This window comes from Triticum aestivum, chromosome 5D, assembly GCF_018294505.1.
Source record: "Triticum aestivum cultivar Chinese Spring chromosome 5D, IWGSC CS RefSeq v2.1, whole genome shotgun sequence".
Lineage (NCBI taxonomy): Eukaryota > Viridiplantae > Streptophyta > Magnoliopsida > Poales > Poaceae > Triticum > Triticum aestivum.
Genome location: NC_057808.1, coordinates 541868146 through 541889595, shown reverse-complemented (window position 1 = coordinate 541889595; position 21450 = coordinate 541868146). Strand labels below are relative to the sequence as shown.

Genomic DNA, 21450 nt, shown 5'->3' with positions numbered 1-21450 from the left:
TGGCAAATTTAACTATGTAGCACGGTAAATATACTTGTATAGCCATGGCATTTTTTAATTTATTTCCATGGTAAAAGTACTCCATTTTTTCCATGGCAAAAATTAATCCATTTTTTGCCATGGCAATTTTTTACTCCATTTTTGCAATGGCAAATTTAACTCCATTTTTTGCCATGGCAAAAATACTTTTATTTCACATGGCAAATTTTAGTCTAAGTTGCCATTGCAAATTTTATTTTAAGTTGCCATTGCAAATTTATTGTAAAGAGCATGACAATTTAATTTAAATATTATGGCAAATTTTACTATGTAGCATCTTAAATATACATGTATACCCATGGCATTTTTAAATATATTTCCGTGGCAACTTCTCCCTTTTTGTGCCATTTTTAAAACATAAACTTGAACATGGCAATTTTTTCATAGAATGGCAAAAGTCCATGGCAATTTTGTTGTGCAAAAGACCCGTGTTTATTATTCACAGAAAAACTGGGCTTTTTACTTGTCATAACTTAATATGGGCTTTATGTTTCATTTTTCTTTTCACAGGAATAAGGCCTCCAGGGCCTGGTGCGTGGGTTGTTCGGGCTGGGGCGCTCTATTCCCGAACTGAGTTGTTCGATCGATGCCCCTCTTGTCCCGAACGTTCGGACTGGGAGCAACCTAAACGGAACGGTCGGGAGTTATCGACGTCCTTTGAAAATGGGCTTTATGTAGCCCGTCCTACGCCGGGCATTTTCGTGTTTGGACTTTGGAGGGGGTACTGAAACCGAGGGAATCGCAAAAACCGCGGAAGCTGAGGGTGGGCGGTTGGCCACTGCTGCCTTGAATTGAATTGACGAGTCTGCTACCGTCCCGCATTCACGAGCAGAGTGAAGGAGGGGGAAGGAAGCAGAATCCAGAAGGGGAAATGGCGGAATCGAACTCGTACGAGGAGCAGCGCCGGAGGCAGATGGAGGAGAACCGCCGGAAGCTGGAGGAGCTCCGCCTGCACCACCTCTCCGCCGCCGTCCGCGAGGCCGCCGCCAGGCCCAAGCCCAAGCCCAACCCCAGGCCGGTCCGTCAGATCCTCCCCCTTCTTCCTTCCTTGCCTCCGGTCTCCCATTTCCTTTTCTCACCTACTTATATGATGACTGCTCCGCTGCCTCGGTGCCGCAGAAGCGCAAGGCCCCGGAGCCCGGCGAGCTCCGGCGGTCCGGCCGCGTCGCCGGCCTCCCGGAGCAGCCCAGCTACCTCGAGGGCGCACGGCAGCGCGACCACCAGGGAATGTACGCCGCATATGGCGCTACTATTTGGAAAGGACCGACCGACGAACAGAGGGCCGCCGCCGCCGCCAAACAAAAGGCGGAGGAGCTCCAGCGCCGGATTCACGGCATCCTCTGGCCCGCCTTCGTCAAGCCCATCACCCACGACTGCGCCAGCAGGGCAGCCGTGATGGTATTATAGCCAAAAAACTTGCACTGGATCTGGATGTGGTTCTTGGGTCGGATTGGATGTTCATTAGGTGGGTTATATGCATTGTGTTGTGACAGACAATCCCCAAGCACTTCATCCAGCATCTCCCGGCGCACGACGAGGCGGTCGTCTTGGTGGATGAGGCTGGTGACGAGTTCCACATGCTGTACAATGCCAGCAAACTGGGCAGACACTGCTACCTCAGCCAGGGGTGGAGACGGTTCGCCGCCCACCATGACCTCGCCGATGGCGATTGCTTGGTTTTCCAACTCACAGACGGGACAAAGTTCAAGGTCAGATTATATATGGGAAATTGCGGTTCCAAGTGTGCATATATATATTTAGCATCTTCACCATTCCATGGATAAAATCGCTCTGCTTTTACTACCAGGAACTCCACATTCGGTACGAGGGCATATATATAACTTGTTCCAAATGTGGTCGTATACTACTCCTACATGGGAAAAACCTGTTATGGCTGCATAATAACCAAACTAGACCAAGTCATTGTGTAGTATCAAACTTCAATGTTTTTGGCATGTCCTAGATTTAAATTATAAAGCAGGTTATATGCTTTATCCATGGTTGAAACCAGTGAGCTGTGTCTACATATTGAAAGATAAGAAGTTAGGCCTGTTTGGACTGCCAATTCTGCACACAGTTTGCAGGAAACGATACAATTTCTCAATGTCAGTACCAGTTGCCTTCATTTAATGGAAGGGGTTCTTTTAAGGCCTGATCATGGGGAGGCCATTTTATCTTACTGCTAAGTGCATATTATGTGACTTATTCTATGTAAATGGTGCAGGTTTACATAATTAGGGCAAGTTCAGGTTATGGAAATGACCAAACTTCTGACGATGAGGACGAACACTAATGAAGTTGTGTGCTTCTGAATTCTGATACAATGATTGATCGGGGCAGGTACATTGTTCTTATACCGTTGTTTGCCTAGGTTACGGAATACCTGCATTAAATATTTCTTTACCGTTTGCCCGGTCACCGATTTCATAATTGGCCAAACTCAGTTTGTGGATGAAATTACAAACTCGTTTGCTTACGAGTTATGAGCAAACATAACTGTGTTTCTTGCACTGGAGTTGGATGTTCTCGCGAAACGCACTCGTCGTTTCGTCCATTTCCCTATTGGCTTGAGGTTTAGAGCCTGACATGTGAAACTGGCACTTTATTTTGTTGCTTTTTACTTATCATGAAAATACACGGGAAATTGCGGTTTATGTACGAACTCTGGGACTTCTTGGCGGGCAAACTCCCAAACTAGTCAATCGACATCTTAGATGCTCTCATAGAAAGTAAAAACTGCTAGGATAGTGTTTCTCTTAAATCCGATGGTCTTCGCAGAAAGGTTCTGCCTCTCTTGCCTCACTGAGCCCCCTTAAGACTCGATCAGCAGTTACAGTACTGAATAAAACGCCTTGTATACAGTTCTGATCTATCCGTATAAATTCTGACATGCCAAATATGTTTGTTTCTTTTGCAGTTTGCTAGAGAAGCAATTTCTTCTCTATGCTGGAGACTGCTGCAATTTCGTGCTGGTTGCATGTAGAGTCGTCGCACTCTCGGTCTCGGTGTAGCAGGATTTTTAACCTAGATAGGTCCATAGGAGTAGTAGGTAGCAGACCTTGTATGAGCTGAACAATGAACTAAATGCTTCTAGCCTGATGATGGTCTCGAGTGCATTTTTCATTCACCCACAAAAAGAAAGTGCATTTTTCATGGTCGAGATTCTGCTGCAACTCCAGCTTCGTGCTGGTTGCGTCATGTCGAGTCATCGCATTCCGACCTTGTATGCACTACAAAAAAAAATGCACTTCCGTGATGATACGTGTTTGTCACAGTAGGTCGCGTTTTCTGTCATGTATGTACATCCATGACAAATTTATGACAGAATCAAGATAGTCATACATGTGCTGTCGTAAAAGTGTTCCATGACATTCCAAAATTATCATCACGGAAGTGTCCACTTCCATGACGATAAATCGCGCGTCACAGAAGTGCTTTCGTCAAGGGTGACCGACACGTGGCATCCACCGTAACGGAACGCCGTTAAGCTACCGGGTCAGATTTTGGATCCGATAACCCGTTAACAGCCACGACCAATGCCGATTTTCCACGTGTAAAATTCTCATTGGCTGACGGATCCACGCGTCAGCTCCGCGTTGGCACAGGTGTCACTCATCCAACGGTCAAGATGGGCCTATGATATGTTGACACGTGGACCGGCCAAAAAGTGGCCCACAAAGTTTAAATGGGCCGGCCCAACCGAAGGCCCATAAGATTTAGCGGACCATAATGGGCCGGCCCAGCTAAAGGCCCACAAAATTTAGCGGACCATAATGGGCCGGCCCAGCTAAAGGCCCACACGATTTTGCAGATCATAATGGGCCGGCCCAGCTAAAGGCCCACAAGATTTTTGCGGACCGCAATGGGCCGGCCCAGCTAAAGGCCCACAAGATTCTGCAGACCATAATGGGCCGGCCCAGCTAAAGGCCCAACATTCTCTGTCAAATCGGCCCGTCAACGGCCTGTCCTAAACTTGTCATCAACGCGGCCCATGGTCACTTCTGGCCCGTTAACAGTCTGCTAAGTAATTGGGCCGAATTACGGCCCGATGTATTTCCGGCCTGTTAAAGGTCCGGCTTCATTTGGGCCCATTTACAGGCCATCAAAACTTTCGGCCCATAAACGACCGTGAAGGATTTGGGTCATATTCGGCCATGTCTGACATTCGGCCTGTTAGAGGCCCACTATAGCTTTGGGCCACTTTCGGCCTGTTATCATTTTCGGCCTGTTAACGCCGGACGTAAACCATGGGCCATATGTGGCCCAACGCCATATCGGGCCCATTAACGGCCCATATAAAAATGACGATAATCTAGCCCGACCGAAGTTCCGGCCTGTTAAAGGCCCGTGTATTAGGTCGGCGCATTTACGGCCCGTCCGAATTTCGGCCTGTCAAAGATCCGCATCGTAAATGGGCCACCATTTCGGCCTGCTAAGTCCAGTGGGTTATTTGGCACAATTAGGGCCCAATCTCACTTTCGGTCTATTAAAGACCCATGTTTTTTATGGGCTCGAGATATTTACACCTGTAAACGGCCTATTTTTACTGAGGGCCCAAATTATGTTTAGGCCTGTTAAAGGCCCACTATGGGCACAGGCCTACCAGAAAATTATGAAAGCTTATGCTGATTTAGGCCCGGATATTTTTAGTGGGCTACATGCCAATTTCGGCCCGTAATCGTTTTTAGCCCAATTGGAATGGGCCCGACGAATGTTGGCATGTTGGGCTCCTACGAAGCTTTCGGCCGAATACATTACTAAGATAAACCTACACTATACAAAAATAGCGTCGTAATTACTGCAGCCTGAGGCAGCATCATAAATGTTGTATCACAACAAAATAAATTCCAACCATACAACAAAAGGCCTGTTGGCATAAAGTTTACAGTCCTTCCAGATAAAAGCACCATCAGATGTATAGAAGCACAGATCATTTGACATGAGTGCTAATGTTTAAGGCTGTAGAATCTGATGGAGCAGCACGATCTCCACCTTTTTCCGCCATTGCTCTTGAACAACGAAGCGAATGTCTGATAGTCTGGTTTCAAAACCATTCATATCTTGACAACATTTCTCAACCACTATTCTTGTTTCCGAAACAACGTCCATTAGGGGATTGGACTTGTGTCTGGAGCACAGATATATCACTCTGTCTAGCAGGAAGATTTTGTTCAGTAGGCGATTTGGACGAGGTTACCTTGACAACCAACCCAGAATTACGCACGAAGGTGCTTTTTGCACTGTTAGTGGAGAGATACTGACGCACTGCAGCAAGAGGTGACATTGTGCCTGTAGTAGCCTCGTCACCTTCAGGTGGTTGTGACTGTTCAATCATTTGTTCCATAGCTTCCTGAAAGTTTGAACTTGTAGATTAGTGTACCAGATAAGTTATTAATGAGACAAAAACAAACAAAGTAGGTTAAACGTTTATACATAACTTATTTTGGTGAACTACTGTAATACATTAGCATGTATTGTAGTGCCAACTACATAATAAAATCACTTTCGGAACATATGTCCATGTAGCATGCCTACTGTATTGTCTATTTCCTCACATTCGTTGACATCTAAGGATAAAGAGACGTGGTTTAAAGTAAGATGAACATAGTATGACATCATTCATATCATGGGCAAACAGATATAAAACAAACAGGCTATTTTATCATTGTGTGCGCACGTGAACATAACAACTAGATTACAGATCAAGACCAAAAGAATATCCTTCATCTCATTTAAACCATGTAAGGTGAAATGATACGTTAAGACAACTGTGAATAAAAGTGAACAGAGTAACTGGCATTGGCTGCAAACCAAGTAGTTAAATGAACACATCACAGTACCAATCAGTTCAAGGCAGGAGGAGTAAGGACTTACAACAGCGGCTTGAACTGGTGTGCTCATACCCTTCATCTTGCTGGTGTGGCAATCCTTGAAGATTTGCACTGCATTCGGTTCAGGTTCTTTTTGGTCCGCACAGGCTTTCCTCTGTATTTGGAACAAGTCAATATAGATACGATAATATGGCACAAAAAAAGAAGGAAGTAGTAGCTATTTACAAGAGCCTCGCAGTGTGTAATATAGCTACGAGATCCTGTTGTCTGTTGGAATTTCACTTTAGAACGGTTGGTTTTGTTCTTCAAACAGTTAGCCTGGAAGAAGATACATTTGTAAGGCACATACATAAATACAAGTTCAATATGTGGTCTGATCAAATACATATAGCCTACCTGATACTTTGGATCAGATCAGTGTTTAACGAGGGCTGTCCAGTCTTCATCTGTAATATATTCCACTGGAGATGTTTGGGCGATTTCATTGTTAGCCTTGCCTTCAAAGTGAGATTTTCTAAGGTGGTACCGATACTGTCGCAGAGCAGACTGAAAAATATGAGTGCATGCTTGTTTAGTTGCATCATCTTTCGGATCCAACTTGAACCTCATTTGTTGAAAAAAGAATGTGAGTCTTATTAGGAGGAAGCTAGAAAGTATGGGACAGAGCAAGACAATATTACTAATTGCGATGAATAACATTACTTACGGATAAATGGTCAAGGAAGGTGTTAAACTGGGCATTGTCTTTCTCATTCCTGTATTGGATCCACGTTAGGAGGATACGTGCATGACACCTAACGGCAACGGCTGCCTCTGATACTAACTTGGCTGACTCTGTAGCATCACGTGGCCTTTTTAAACCCGCCTCAAAATGGATCTCCATTCTTCCTCCTTTAGATTTTGTTAATCTGTCAAACATTATCCCTGATGTCTGTTTCCGCTTGCGCCGTGGTGCTAGTTCAACAACGAATATGGAAAGTGTTAGTGTACATCAAACTGTGAGAGTACATATAAAGGAGCATGCAACTGCAACTTGACTCGGTCAGGTACCGTCTTGGTGTTGATGCTCATGAGGTTCATCTGATCTTGCCAAGTTCTGTTGTGTCAGCAGTGCTTCGGAAGTAGTGTTAGGTGTGAAGGCAGCTTGGGAACTGGCCAGTTCCGGAGCAAACGAACGAGTAACTGGTTGAGATGCTGGTACAGTTGAAGCGGATGCTGCAGCTGGTGGAGCAGGTGATACTGTGTTTGTAGATTTAGCCGGTGGACTTGGACCTTCTACTGCACTATAAGTACCAGCAGAATCTCGACGGCAGAACCTTTTCCGTTTCACCCGGCGAGTAACAGCACTCCCTACTATATTATTTTCCTTGCTCTTTTTTGACTTTGCCATGTCAAGCTGTACCCACAACACAAAGAATAAAATCACTCTTCAGAACTCATTGATGCATGATACAGACAAGCAATACTTTGATGTAAGACAACCATATGAGGATGGAATATGTAAGAAAAACAGGACGGCATGACATATTCACAGCTACGATGTGCAAACTAAGCAGAAGGATTTTCAAGAAAATAGAAGTAATGCAAGCTAGACACCATATGAAAGATGCAGCCAATATTACTCTGCCAAGTTAAAAGTGTCTTGTCATAAGTGGCAATTCGAAAAATTAGAAGCAGTACAACGTAGAAATCAATGCAAGATGCAACCACTATCAAACTGCCATGTTAAAAGCGTCCAATCATGAGTGACTGATGCGGGATACACAACAGCTGTACTTTGATGTAAGAACATGGTATGATAGATAGATGTAGTGTATTCTAGACACAGAAAGCCATGTCATATGCACATGTATAACGTATAAACTCAGCAGGTGCAATTTAATCAAAATAGAAGAAATACAGGCTAGACAACATATGCAACATGAAACCAATTATCACACTGTCAACTTAGAGCAAGCACCTGCGATGGTGGAGTACGGGAGATGAACTCATCATGTAGACTTGGGACTTCAACTTCATTAGTAGTAGCAGTGGCAAATCTAGAGAGTCTCTGTTTGCGTCGGTGCGGAGGACCACCAACATCCCCTAACTTAATCTTTTCCTTCCTATTTTCTGATATTGCCTTATGAAGTCAAAACCACAAGAAGATGAATAAAATTAGCTCTGCACAACTGGTTGATGCATGATACAGACGAACACTACTTTGATGTAAGGCAAGCGCAGGATAGGAGGATGGAATATATACAAAAAAGACAGCGTTTCGTATTCACACGTACGATAGGAGGATGGAATATGTATGAAAAAACAGTAAGCGGAAGGCATTTCAACAAAATTAGAAGAAATGAAAGCTAGGCACCATATGAACATGCAACCAATATCACTCTATCAGGTAAAAAGTGTCTCGTCGTAAGTGCCATTTCAAGAAATTAGAAGCAGTACAAGCTAGAAGACAATGCAAGATGCAACCTACATCACAGTCCCAAGCTAAATGTGTCTTATGGGTAAGTGATCGTTGCAGGTATAAGTTGTAAGCTACGCAGATGCAATTCAACATAATCAGAAGCAATACAAACTAGACATCATACGGAAAACGCGACCACGTATAACAGTTCCAAGTAAGAGCAAGCACCTGTGATGGTGGAGTAGGGGAGATGTGCTCATCATGTACATGTATGTTCTAGAAACAGGAACACGTGTCATATTCACAGGCATTATGTGTAAAGTAAGCAGATGCAATTCAAGTTAGAAGCAATACAAGCTAGACATCATATGCAACATGCAACCACATATAATAGTGTCAAGTTAGAGCAAGCACCTGTGATGGTGGAGTAGGGGAGATGTGCTCCTCATCTACACAGCTACGTTGACTGTCCAGCCTTGTGTTGTCTTGTGAATCTTGTTGGGAGGATGGCGGAGTAGAATCTGTAGAGATCCCCTGTTTGAGTTGCTCCGAGGGACCACCATCATCCACTGCCGGACTAATTTCCTTCAGCTGTAATGATTTTGCATTGTGAAGTCAAACCGATAAGAAAAAGGAATAAAATTCGCTCTTCAGAACTCATTCATGCATGATACTGACGAACACTACTCGGATGAAAGGCAAACACATGATGCGAGAATGGAATATGTATGAAAAACAGGATGGTGTGACATATTCACACCTATGATGTGGTAACTAAGCAGAAGGCATTTCAAGAAATTAGAAGCACTGCAAGCTAGACACCATATGAAAGATGCAACCAATATCACTCTGCCAAGTTCAAACGGTATGGCGTTTCAACAAATTAGAAGCAGTACATGCTAGAAATCATATGCAAGACACAACCAATATCACAGTGGCGACTTAAAGGTGCCTTATCATAAGTGACTGATGCGGGATATGCAAGAATAGTAGTCTGATGTAGAAATAGGAACACATGTCATATTCACAGGCATTATGTGTAAAGTAAGCAGATGCAATTCAACAAAGTTAGAAGCAATACAAGCTAGACATCATACGCAACATGCAACCACATATAATAGTGTCAAGTTAGAGCAAGAACCTGTGATGGTGGAGTAGGGGAGATGTGCTCATCATCTACACAGCTACGTTGACTGTCTAGCCTTGCATTGTCTTGCGAATCTTGTTGGGAGGATGGCGGAGTAGAATCTGTAGAGAACCTCCATTTCAGTTGCTCGGAAGGACCACCATCATCCAATGCCTTGCCAATTTCCTTCAGCTTTATTGATTTTGCATTGTGAGGTCATACCGACAAGAAAAAGGAATATCATTCGCTCTTCAGAACTCATTCATGCATGATACTGACGAACACTACTCTGATGAAAGGCAAAGTCATGATACGAGGATGGAATATGTACGAAAAAATGGACGGCTTGACATATTCACACCTATGATGTGGTAACTAAGCAGAAGGCACTTCAACAAATTAGAAACACTGCAAGACACCATATGGAAGGTGCAATCAATATCACTCTGCCAAGTTAAAACTGTCTCGTCATAGGTGGCGTTCATCAAACTAGAAGCAATACATGCTAGAAATCATATTCAAGACGCAAACTAATATCACACTGCCAACTTAAAGGTGTCCCATCATAAGTGACTGTTGCAGGATACACAAGAAGAGTAGTTTCATGTAAGAACATGGTGTGATAGACAGATATAGTATGTACCAAAAACAGGAAAGCGTGTCATATTCACATGTATCATGTGTAAGTTAAGCAGATGCAGTTTACACTAATTAGGAGCAATACGAGCTAGACACCATATGCAACATGCAACCAGATATCACACTGCCAAGTTAGAGCAAGCACCTTGGATGGTGGAGTAGGGGAGCGGAGACTTGGACCTTGTAATGCACTATCAGTACAAGGAGAATCGGTACAGATGCTCCGTTTACGTTGTTGCAGAGGACCACCATCATCGCCTTCCTTACTCTTTTCCTTCCTCTTTCTTGATTTTGCCTTGTCAAGTCAAACCCATAAGAAAAAGGAATAAAATTTGCTCTTCAGAACTCATTGATGCATGATACTGACGAACACTACTTTCATGTAAGGCAGCCGCATGATAGGAGGATGGAATATGTATGAAAAATAGGACGGCGTGACATATTGACATGTATGATGTATAAAGTGTAAACTAAGCACAAGGGCTTGAACTTGTTAGAATCGATGCAAGCTAGTAACCATATGAAAGATGAAACCAATATCACTCTGCCAAATTAAAAGGGTGCCCTAACAAATGTATTTGACCAAATTAGAAGCAATACATGGCAACAGGCTAGAAATAATATGCAATATGCAATGAATAAAGGTGACTCATTGTAAGTGATTGATGCAGGATACAGAAGAGAGGTAGTTACATGTAAGAACAAGGTTAACACATAGATGTAGTGTGTACCAAAAATAGGAAGGCATGTCATATTCACAGGTATAGTGTGTAAACTAAGCAGATGCAATTTACCCTAATTAGAAGCATTACAAGCTAGACACCGTATGCAACATGCAACCACATATCACACTGCGAAGTTAGAGCAAGCACCTGTGATGGTGGTGTAGGGGAAGTGCGGTCTTCGGGTACAGAGCTACGTTCAATATCTTCATTTAGGCTTGCTGTTTCTTGAGAATCATGTGGAGAGGATGAAATTGCATTCTTTATAAGAGTATTGCGTCTCATATTAACCCACACGCGTGACTGTCTCATCATAAGCGATAGACGCAGGATACACAAGAACAGTAGTTTGATGTAAGAACATGGTGTGATAGGCAGATGTAGTATGTACCAAAAACAGGAAGGTGTGCCATATTCACATGTATAATGTGTAAGCTAAGGAGATGCAATTTAACAAATTAGGAGCATTGATGAGGGATACACAAGAAAAGTAGTTTGATGTAAGAACATGGTTAATAGAAAGATGTAGTATGTACCAAAAACAGGAAGGCATGTCATATTCACAGGTATAATGTGTTAACTAAGCAGATGCAATTTACCCTAATTAGAAGCATTACAAGGTAGACACCATATGCAACATGCAACCACATATCACACTGCCAAGTAAGAGCAAGCACCTGCGATGGTGGTGTGGGGGAATTGCGGTGATCAACTAGAGAGCTACGTTGACTATCTTCATTTAGCCTTGCTGTTTCTTGAGAATCATGTGGGGAGGATGACACTGCACTCTTTAAACGAGTAGGGCGTCCCACAGTAACCCACTCGGGTGACTGTCTCATCATAAGTGATTGACGAGGGATACAAAGAGCATTAGTTTGATGTACGAACATGGTTAATAGACATATGTAGTATGTATCAAAAACAGGAAGGCATGTCATTATCAAAAGTATAATGTGTAAAGTAAGCAGATGCAATTTAACCAAATTGGAAGCAATACAAGCTAGACACCATATGCAACATGCAACCTCATTTGACAGCGCGAAGTTAAAGCAAGCACCTGGGATGGTTGTGTGTGGCAATTGAGATCATCAACTGCAGAGCTACGTTTACTGTCTCCAACTGCTGACACTACACCCATTAGAGCGCTGAAACGCTTAGTGCTTATCTTCAAATTACACTGGAGCAACTTCTGTCTTTTTTTCGGCATTCATCAACACTGCGTCAGAGTCTGAAATACCCATGCATAAAAAACAATACTGTGAGTATGGGTGAAGTGTGTGCACAATTAGTACAGTGTAAAGGTAGCAGATAGTAGGTCGGTGAGAAATAAATGACGGGAGACATATGATAGCTCTACAACATGCATGGCACACTAAATTACTACAGGATTCTATGAAAATAACAGTCGACTGAAAGCAAATAGGTCAGTCCATTTTTTTCTGCACCGTCCGATGTACAAAGAATGGGCAGATCGCCTTCATCTACCTCCAGCCAGTCAGTGTTGACGATCTTCCTCGAAACGCCAGCGACCACCGGCCCAGTATTCCTCCCCTGCCTGCGCCCTCCCCTCGACCTCACCACACCCCCCCGACCATCCATTCAAGCCCCGCCGACCTCCAGATCGGGCGCAAGCAGCTCCTGCGCCCCACACCCCTATGATAGACACCGATGCGCCACTTCCCCGGGGAACAGGCGGACTAGGTGCTCCGCGCGCCTAAGCGGGTGCTGCTTCTTTTAATTGCGGTTCGACGGACCCTGAATTGAAATCCAGGCGGGCTACTGACCTCTAGCGAAGGTGAAATAGTAAAAGGGAGGAAACCTTGTGCATTTAGTATCACGAAGAAGATACAGTAAGAAGCGCTCAACTAGTTTCTTTCGTGGGATGAATACGGTGTGAGCGGAGACGTAAGATTTGCACGAATAAGGGAAGAGGAGTACCTCTTTCTGTTGGCAGTGCTGTGTCCTCCTTCTGTTTTTCCGACGATCTTCTTGTTGTTCGCCGGAAACCAGAAGTTGTGGAGGACGGTGCAGCCTTGGACGAACCCATGGCCAAGTTGTTGAGTGTGGTGCGGTGGCCGTCTGTCGGCGGCGGGGAAGCAGATCCGAGGCGGTGAATGACGGCGTAGCGGGAACAGCTCCGGTGCGGTGGACGGTTGCGACAGTGGAGCCGCAGCAGTGAGGCGCATGACGGCGTGGTGGGAGTGGTTCTGGTACGGCGCACGTCGGCGTCGGCGTCGTGGAGGCAGCTCTGCCTCGGCTTCAGCTGCTAAGTCCTTGAGGGCATTGCGGTTGCGGTTGCGTTAGACGACGACATCGGGGTACCGTCTCCGGCGTGATGGAGGAGGGCGGCGGTGGATTGGCCGCTAGGGGGTGGAGGACGGAGGAGGCTGGGGTTTCGCGGCTGGTGGAGAGGGCGTTTTCTCGCCCACGGAGTATGAATGGGGAAATGGAGGGAGGCGGGGAACTAAGGGGGGACAATGTTTCGGTTTGAGACGCGCTTGTTTGAAATTTGGGGAAAGTTACAAACTTTGCCCCCATCTAAAATTTCGGACATATTGCGGGTTGGGGGTAGGACAGTCATGTCAGGTGTCCCAAATGTGGGCGGGACAGATTTCGGCCGAGCGCATGGTTAGGCGCCCACGGCGTATGAATGCTTCTCGGAGGCGGTTGAGACTGGCGTCTTGGTGAAGTTACAAACCTACCCCGGTTTAGACATTGGACATCGGGCCGATAGGCTACACGGGCCAGAGTCAGGACAGTAATTTCCTACCACCAAAACATTAGTCTCGCGCGGTTTCGGGTGACCAGAGGCCTATTTGGCGCTTCGTTCAATATTTGGGAGCAGAAGCATTAACGTTTTCGGTTCTCTTGAATTGAACTTTCAGGATTTGTCAAACTTCACAAATCTTTACTCTTGAAAATCCTAAAACTACGATTATTTTGGAATGGAGGGGGTACATTTGAATATACATTGTACACGAGTATATATTAAAAAATATGCAACTTACCTCAGTTCATGCATGGTTCCAGATATAATCTCCTTGGTTGCAAAAAAAAAGTTAGATATGCGTATGAATATATATATAGCATGTTCAAACTCACAACAAAGATTGATGCCCCCTTTTACATCTGATTTACAAATGCCATTATCTCGGGTTCAAATAGATGAATCCTATGAATTCGAATCTTCGAAACCCCCTTTATGTTGAATTCGACATGTATTCTATTTCGTAGCTAGCAATTTGGAATGTATCCATGCAAGTGACAAATGTATAAAGTGCTTCACACTAACAACATGGAGTGCACTACATAATGTTTATATATGAATTGCAAAAGCATCCATTGCCTGTATTTCAAACCGCTCTCACTCTATGGATCAATAATATGAAATAAACACATGCACATGCTAGAATTCAATAGAGTATGGGTGTCTGATAGACCGATTTTCGTCCATACGCAATTTGCAAAATTCATGATCTCATCCAAAAATAATAATGCCATTTATATTTTAATTTAATGCGTAGAACCGCCTTTTACACGTAGATGCACTATGCCTCGCCCCGTTCTCACAAACGCGTTATATATCTCTCTATCTAACGCATAAGTGCACACACTTTATATGCATCGGCATTTCTCTTTCACACATGCTCACAATCTCTCTCAGGGTGTCGGGGTGTCTCACGCACATGCTCTCTCTGTTTCTCTCTCTCTCTCTTTCTGACTACTATGTACCACTCTTTTCACTAATCTCAGTTGGAAAACACTATTTCTCTCACATGCATATATACACATGCATGGTCTCTACTAGCCCTCTATACGCACATATATGTGCCTACGTGTCTCTCGCATGCACATTATCTTTAGGCCTCTCTCGCACACATTGCCCCCCCTCCCCCCCGACACACCTCTCTCTTAGTAGTTGGCAGATATGATTTCATCATATCATTCGGTAGGATATCCCTGGCTGTTAGGCTGGATGGTAATACGAGGCAAAGTTTTACCCTAGTTCGGATCGGACCCTTGCAGTTGAAGAAAGAGCCTACTCCTGGTACTGTATATTAGTGATAGGGGTGTGTACAAAGTACACGTGAATACCAGGCATTGTGCGTGTGTGTATACTATCGACGAACTAGCCCCAAGCTTGTATAACATACTAAGGGCCTAGGGTTACAAATCATATATAGTCGGCTTATCACCAGTGGGGTAGCTTCGTGTTGTACGCCGAGTCCTCCACATGGGTCTTCGTATAACACGTCTCGGTCCAACCTATATGTGGCGCAGGATGGAACCGACCCATTAGTCTTCATGTTGACCCACCACAACTAGAAATGATGTGCCCACCACACCACACACGCAATCGGCCACTAAGAAAATAAGCATATACAATAGTACAACGGTATCTAGCTCACGATACGTCTTCATATTTTGCTGATGACACTGACGGACTTTGCATTTGATGCGTGCTCCGTATTTTGTTGACGACACTTACGGTCATTGTATTTGAAGCGAAAGCACGATATGGTCACTGGACTTCAGAATAAGCTCATCACGGTCACCACATACATTTTGTCGTGCTAACCAACATGTGGTTGGATGGTTAGAGGACAATGGTTTCTCGAGCTCACCAAGGTTAAAGTCCCGGTGCTCGCCAATATTTTGGCTACCCCGGGCAAGATCCAAACAGCCCCTCCCAACAGATTCAAATCCCTCGTTCGCCGTGGAATTTTGCCATGTGTTGTTTTCATGGACTAGCAAGATGCCTGTGCATTGCACGGAACATCAAGATGCATTTTTTTACAAACTCCCGCATGCATGCAAGGGATAATTAATGTCCTCCTTTGCTAGTACCACGAGGCAAACACCATTAATATTGCATCGATTAGTGTTAGTGGCCTTGTATATCTGCAAATTGTAATTTTGATAGTGGCCCCTTGTATATAAAAATGGAGGGAGAAAGATGAGAGATAAGGTGAGGAGGAGTGGGGCGTGGTGGTGACTGGTGGTCGGACTGGGCGGAGGCATGGGGATGGACGGCGCATTATGTCTAGGTTTGTATCTCTCTCACACACACCCACGTAGGTGGGGGACGTGCACGAAGAGAAGAGGTGCACGCACGGCGCACGTACTCCCGTCTCTTTCCCAACCACACCCACGCGGGTACACGGTGGAGCTCATTTCTGTACGAAAAAGGCAGCCCACGTGGTAATTTGGCACATGTACTGGTTGTCCACTTGGTGGAGGGAGGATCATCTACCACGGGTGAACAAACAAATTGCGACTTGATGCGTTATGTTAAATTAAAAAAAGAGGCAAACCATGTGGGGCCTACCTTAGAGGCAAGGCTCTATACACTGGAGTACTTTTGATGTGTCCCGTCAACTCGCAGAACGAGGAGAAGCTTGCTTAGTACGCCGTCTCCCCCGCCCACGGGCGCGGTGGCTCGCGGGATGAGGTGAAGCTTGCTTACGAGTACTACTACCAGTACTACACTACTACTACTACTACTACTGTACGCCGTTACGCCCGCTCCCTCGCCCACGCGCGTGGTGGCTCGTAGCACGAGGAGAAAATTTTACTACTCCCTCCGTTTACTCCTCGTCCCTACTACGTACTTTGGTTAGTACTCCCTCCATTTACTTATACAAGGCCACTATAAAAAAATACATTTTGCATTTATACAAGGCCACAAATAGTAATCAAGACAAAAGTTACTACTCCCTCCTATCCAGTTTATGGCTCAATTTCAAAATCTCTCCAACCAAGGTAGACGGTGAGTGGTCGAATTAATTTCGTAGTTTGCACAAGTAATTAGTACGCTCGTCTTTCTCGAGAAGTTATGTTTACCGAGGCATTAATTAGAACGAATGCATGAATGACCACTAAATTTCCATGAACTTGTACATGCATTGGTTAGTTTCCTCCTGACACTGCTTGCGTCTGGTGATCTAACGCACCTCGAAATCCAACATGTAATGGTACTACTACTAGTATAGTAGAATTGAGACTTATCAAACGGAAAAACGAATGTTTTTTAGATGAGCCCTATAAACCCTAGTGGGTACGTACTCCGTAAAAACAGATTTTTCCAAAACTAAGTCGCTCCCTTTCATGAATTCTGTAGTATACTCCTCCGTCGACGCTCCCTTTCATGAATTCTGTACTTCCTGTCGCCGACATGTGGGACATATAGCAACCGGGTCGACGTGTCAAGCACCAAATAACAGTGCAGAACAGCAGGGGGACGCACCCCACTCGTACCGGCCCAGTAGTAGTAATGAGCAATGAGACGTCAAATCATAATGCCGCACCTTCCCAGACGGACGAAGCAACCATTATTTCACACTTCGGTTCGCCATCATCTCAAACCACGTAGTATTGCTTCTGCCTCAAGAGGGACACGCGCATCGCCTTGGTACATCATGACACGTGGGACCGCATGACAGGCCATGCTCCCCCGCCGATCGCTCGGTAAAATCACCTCATTTTTACTATACTTCCTCCGTATCAGTTTACTACATGGCATGCACGTCGTTCTAGGTTGAGAATTTAACTGGCTATATATGTGATGAACAGTACTCTAGCCTTTTAAAAAATGTATACTTTTGTACAGTAGTACTATCGATGGATTGCGCCATGGAGCAAAAATTGAAATTAAAAAAAAGGTGGTACATATAGAGAGCGCTCGTCGCCAAATTATGCATATAGTACTATTAAAAAAGCTAGTACGTGCTTAATTGGGGTGCTAAATTCTATTAAAGAAATACTAGTAGTATGTACATACTGAAGAGTTAAAGTAACGAGAAGAAACATAACATAGTTCTGCTGGGGGCTCAGCACAACACACCCCTCAAATTAAACTAAGCACACCTGAAATTAAACTATGCAACTAATCCGGTAGACACTGCATTAGAAGTTTAGAACCACCATGAGCAACGACACTGCCACCTTACTCGGAGTCCTCGTCCACGTCCTCGACTTTGTCCTTGTCCCTCTTCCTCTTGGCCGATACTTCTTTGCTTGAACCGCACACTTGGCTGTTGCTCTTCATCCAACCCTTGTAGATATTGAAATAAAGGTAGCCATCCATTGCAGCGTAGTGGATGTGGTCTATATCTAGTACATTCCGCTGCCATGCATGACGATGAAACGTGTAATGAGGTTTCTCCAGTTTACGGTACGAAGGATGAACCATGGCTCCTACCAGGGTCAGCATTGAAGGCTGACGAGAGGGCACCAGCCGATTCTTCTGGAGGTCGAAGGGGTTGCCTACAACGAGGCCTATCCGACCCAGGACTTCTTTGTCGTTCTTAAAGTCTACACTAACGGATTTCACTGTTTTGTCCTTGAGGAAGTTCTTAAAATCTTGGCACTCAACGTCGGCATGGCATATGTGGTAGACCAAGCAAACGTTATGTACGCAAACCTGGATCACGGCGGGCTTCTTCCTCTCTTCGTCCTTTAGATCCTTCTCTCGTCCCAGGACTGTGGTGTGTTGGGAATCGTAGCATAATTTTAAAATTTCCCTACGCTCACCAAGATGCATCTATGGAGTATACTAGCAACGAGGGGAAAGGAGTGCATCTACATACCCTTGTAGATCGCGAGCGGAAGCGTTCCAATGAACGTGGATGACGGAGTCGTACTCGCCGTGATTCAAATCACCGATGACCGAGTGCCGAACGGACGGCACCTCCGCGTTCAACACACGTACGGTGCAGCGATGTCTCCTCCTTCTTGATCCAGCAAGGGGAAGGAGAGGTTGATGGAGATCCAGCAGCACGACGGCGTGGTGGTGGATGTAGCGGGTCTCGGCAGGGCTTCGCCGAGCTTCTGCGAGAGGGAGAGGTGTTGCAGGGGAGGAGGGAGGCGCCCAAGGCTGTCAAGTTGCTGCCCTCCCTCCCCCCCTTTATATAGGCCCCCTGGGAGGGGGGGCGCCGGCCAAGACCCATCTAGGGTGGGGGGCGGCGGCCAAGGGGAAGGGGGGTGGCTTCCCCGCCAAGCCAAGTGGGGCGCCCCCCACCCTAGGGTTTCCAACCCTAGGCGCAGGGGGGAGGCCCATGGGGGGCGCCCCAGCCCACTAGGGGCTGGTTCCCTTCCCACTTCAGCCCACGGGGCCCTCCGGGATAGCTGGACCCCCGGGACCCTTCCGGTGGTCCCAGTACAATACCGGTAACCCCCGAAACTTTCCCGGTGGCCGAAACTGGACTTCCTATATATAATTCTTCACCTCCAGACCATTCCGGAACTCCTCGTGACGTCCGGGATCTCATCCGGGACTCCGAACAACTTTCGGGTTTCCGCATACACATATCTCTACAACCCTAGCGTCACCGAACCTTAAGTGTGTATACCCTACGGGTTCGGGAGACATGCTGACATGATCGAGACGCCTCTCCGGTCAATAACTAACAGCGGGATCTGGATACCCATGTTGGCTCCCACATTTTCCACGATGATCTCATCGGATGAACCACGATGTCGAGGATTCAGTCAATCCCGTATACAATTCCCTTTGTCAATCGGTATGTTACTTGCCCGAGATTCGATCATCGGTATCCCAATACCTTGTTCAATCTCGTCACCGGCAAGTCTCTTTACTCGTACCGCAATGCATGATCCCGTGACTAACGCCTTAGTCACATTGAGCTCATTATGGTGATGCATTACCGAGTGGGCCCAGAGATACCTCTCCGTCACACGGAGTGACAAATCCCACTCTCGATCCGTGCCAACCCAACAGACACTTTTGGAGATACCCGTAGTGCACCTTTATAGTCACCCAGTTACGTTGTGACGTTTGGCACACCCAAAGCACTCCTACGGTATCCGGGAGTTGCACGATCTCATGGTCTAAGGAAAAGATACTTGAAATTGGAAAAGCTCTAGCAAACGAAACTACTCTTAGGATGTTGGAAATATGCCCTAGAGGCAATAATAAATGGTTATTATTATATTTCTTTGTTCATGATAATAGCCTATTATTCATGCTATAATTGTATTGTCCGGAAATCGTAATACATGTGTGAATACATAGACCACAACGTGTCCCTAGTAAGCCTCTAGTTGACTAGCTCGTTGATCAACAGATAGTCATGGTTTCCTGACTATGGACATTGGATGTCATTGATAACGGGATCACATCATTAGGAGAATGATGTGATGGACAAGACCCAATCCTAAGCATAGCATAAAAGATCGTGTAGTTTCATTTGCTAGAGCTTTTCCAATGTCAAGTATCTTTTCCTTAGACCATGAGATCGTGCAACTCCCGGATACCGTAGGAGTGCTTTGGGTGTGCCAAACGTCACAACGTAACTGGGTGACTATAAAGGTGCATTACGGGTATCTCCGAAAGTGTCTGTTGGGTTGGCACGGATCGAGACTGGGATTTGTCACTCCGTGTGACGGAGAGGTATCTCTGGGCCCACTCGGTAATGCATCATCATAATGAGCTCAATGTGACTAAGGCGTTAGTCACGGGATCATGCATTGCGGTACGAGTAAAGAGACTTGCCGGTAACGAGATTGAACAAGGTATTGGGATACCGACGATCGAATCTCGGGCAAGTAACATACCGATTGACAAAGGGAATTGCATACGGATTGATTGAACCGTGGTTCATACGATGAGATCATCGTGGAACATGTGGGAGCCAACATGGGTATCCAGATCCCGCTGTTGGTTATTGACCGGAGAGGCGTCTCGGTCATGTCTGCATGTCTCCCGAACCCGTAGGGTCTACACACTTAAGGTCCGGTGACGCTAGGGTTGTAGAGATATATGTATGCGGAAACCCGAAAGTTGTTCGGAGTCCCGGTGAGATCCCGGACGTCACGAGAGGTTCCGGAATGGTCCGGAGGTGAAGAATTATATATAGGAAGTCGAGTTTCGGCCACCGGGAAAGTTTCGGGGGTTACCGGTATTGTACCGGGACCACCGGAAGGGTCCCGGGGGTCCACCGGGTGGGGCCACCTGTCCCGGAGGGCCCCGTGGGCTGAAAGTGGAAGGGAACCAGCCCCTAGTGGGCTGGGGCACCCCCCTTGGGCCTCCCCCCATGCGCCTAGGGTTGGAAACCCTAGGGGGGAGCTTCCCCCTTGCCTTGGGGGGCAAGGCACCCCTTCCCCCCACTTGGCCGCCGCCCCCCCCCCCCTTGAGATCCCATCTCTTGGGGCTGGCGCCCCCCCCAGGGGCCTGTATAAAGGGGGGGAGGGAGGGCAGCAACCGACAGCCTTGGGCGCCTCCCTCCTCCCCTGCAACACCTCTCTCTCTCGCAGAAGCTCGGCGAAGCCCTGCCGGAGACCCGCTACATCCACCACCACGCCGTCGTGCTGTTGGATCTCCATCAACCTCTCCTCCCCCCTTGCTGGATCAAGAAGGAGGAGACGTCGCTGCACCGTACGTGTGTTGAACGCGGAGGTGCCGTACGTTCGGCACTCGGTCATCGGTGATTTGGATCACGGCGAGTACGACTCCGTCATCCACGTTCATTGGAACGCTTCCGCTCGCGATCTACAAGGGTATGTAGATGCACTCCCCTCCCCTCGTTGCTAGTATACTCCATAGATGCATCTTGGTGAGCGTAGGAAAATTTTAAATTATGCTACGATTCCCAACAGTGGCATCATTAGCCAGGTCTATGCGTAGTTACTATGCACGAGTAGAACACAAAGCAGTTGTGGGCGTTGAGTTTG

The 21450-nt window shown here is 46.0% G+C and overlaps 1 protein-coding gene across 1 annotated transcript; it reads left to right on the top strand.

Annotated features, from left to right (window-relative positions):
- Nucleotides 1–364: 364 nt before the first annotated feature.
- On the top strand, nucleotides 365–3361 carry LOC123126090 (B3 domain-containing protein Os06g0194400). The gene is made up of 5 exons (XM_044546493.1): nucleotides 365–1057; nucleotides 1159–1437; nucleotides 1533–1748; nucleotides 2264–2379; nucleotides 2957–3361. The coding sequence occupies exons 1-4, from the start codon at nucleotides 911–913 to the stop codon at nucleotides 2330–2332; spliced, it is 711 nt and encodes a 236-aa protein (XP_044402428.1). The 5' UTR covers nucleotides 365–910; the 3' UTR covers nucleotides 2333–2379; nucleotides 2957–3361.
- The last annotated feature ends 18089 nt before the right edge of the window (nucleotides 3362–21450 follow it).

Excerpts from the sequence above, each read along its gene's own strand:
- LOC123126090 (XM_044546493.1), top strand. The coding sequence starts at position 911 with ATGGCGGAATCGAACTCGTACGAGGAGCAGCGCCGGAGGCAGATGGAG. Across the intron at positions 1,058-1,158 it reads CCAAGCCCAACCCCAGGCCG|AAGCGCAAGGCCCCGGAGCC; the intron begins GTCCGTCAGATC and ends TCGGTGCCGCAG. Across the intron at positions 1,438-1,532 it reads CCAGCAGGGCAGCCGTGATG|ACAATCCCCAAGCACTTCAT; the intron begins GTATTATAGCCA and ends GTGTTGTGACAG.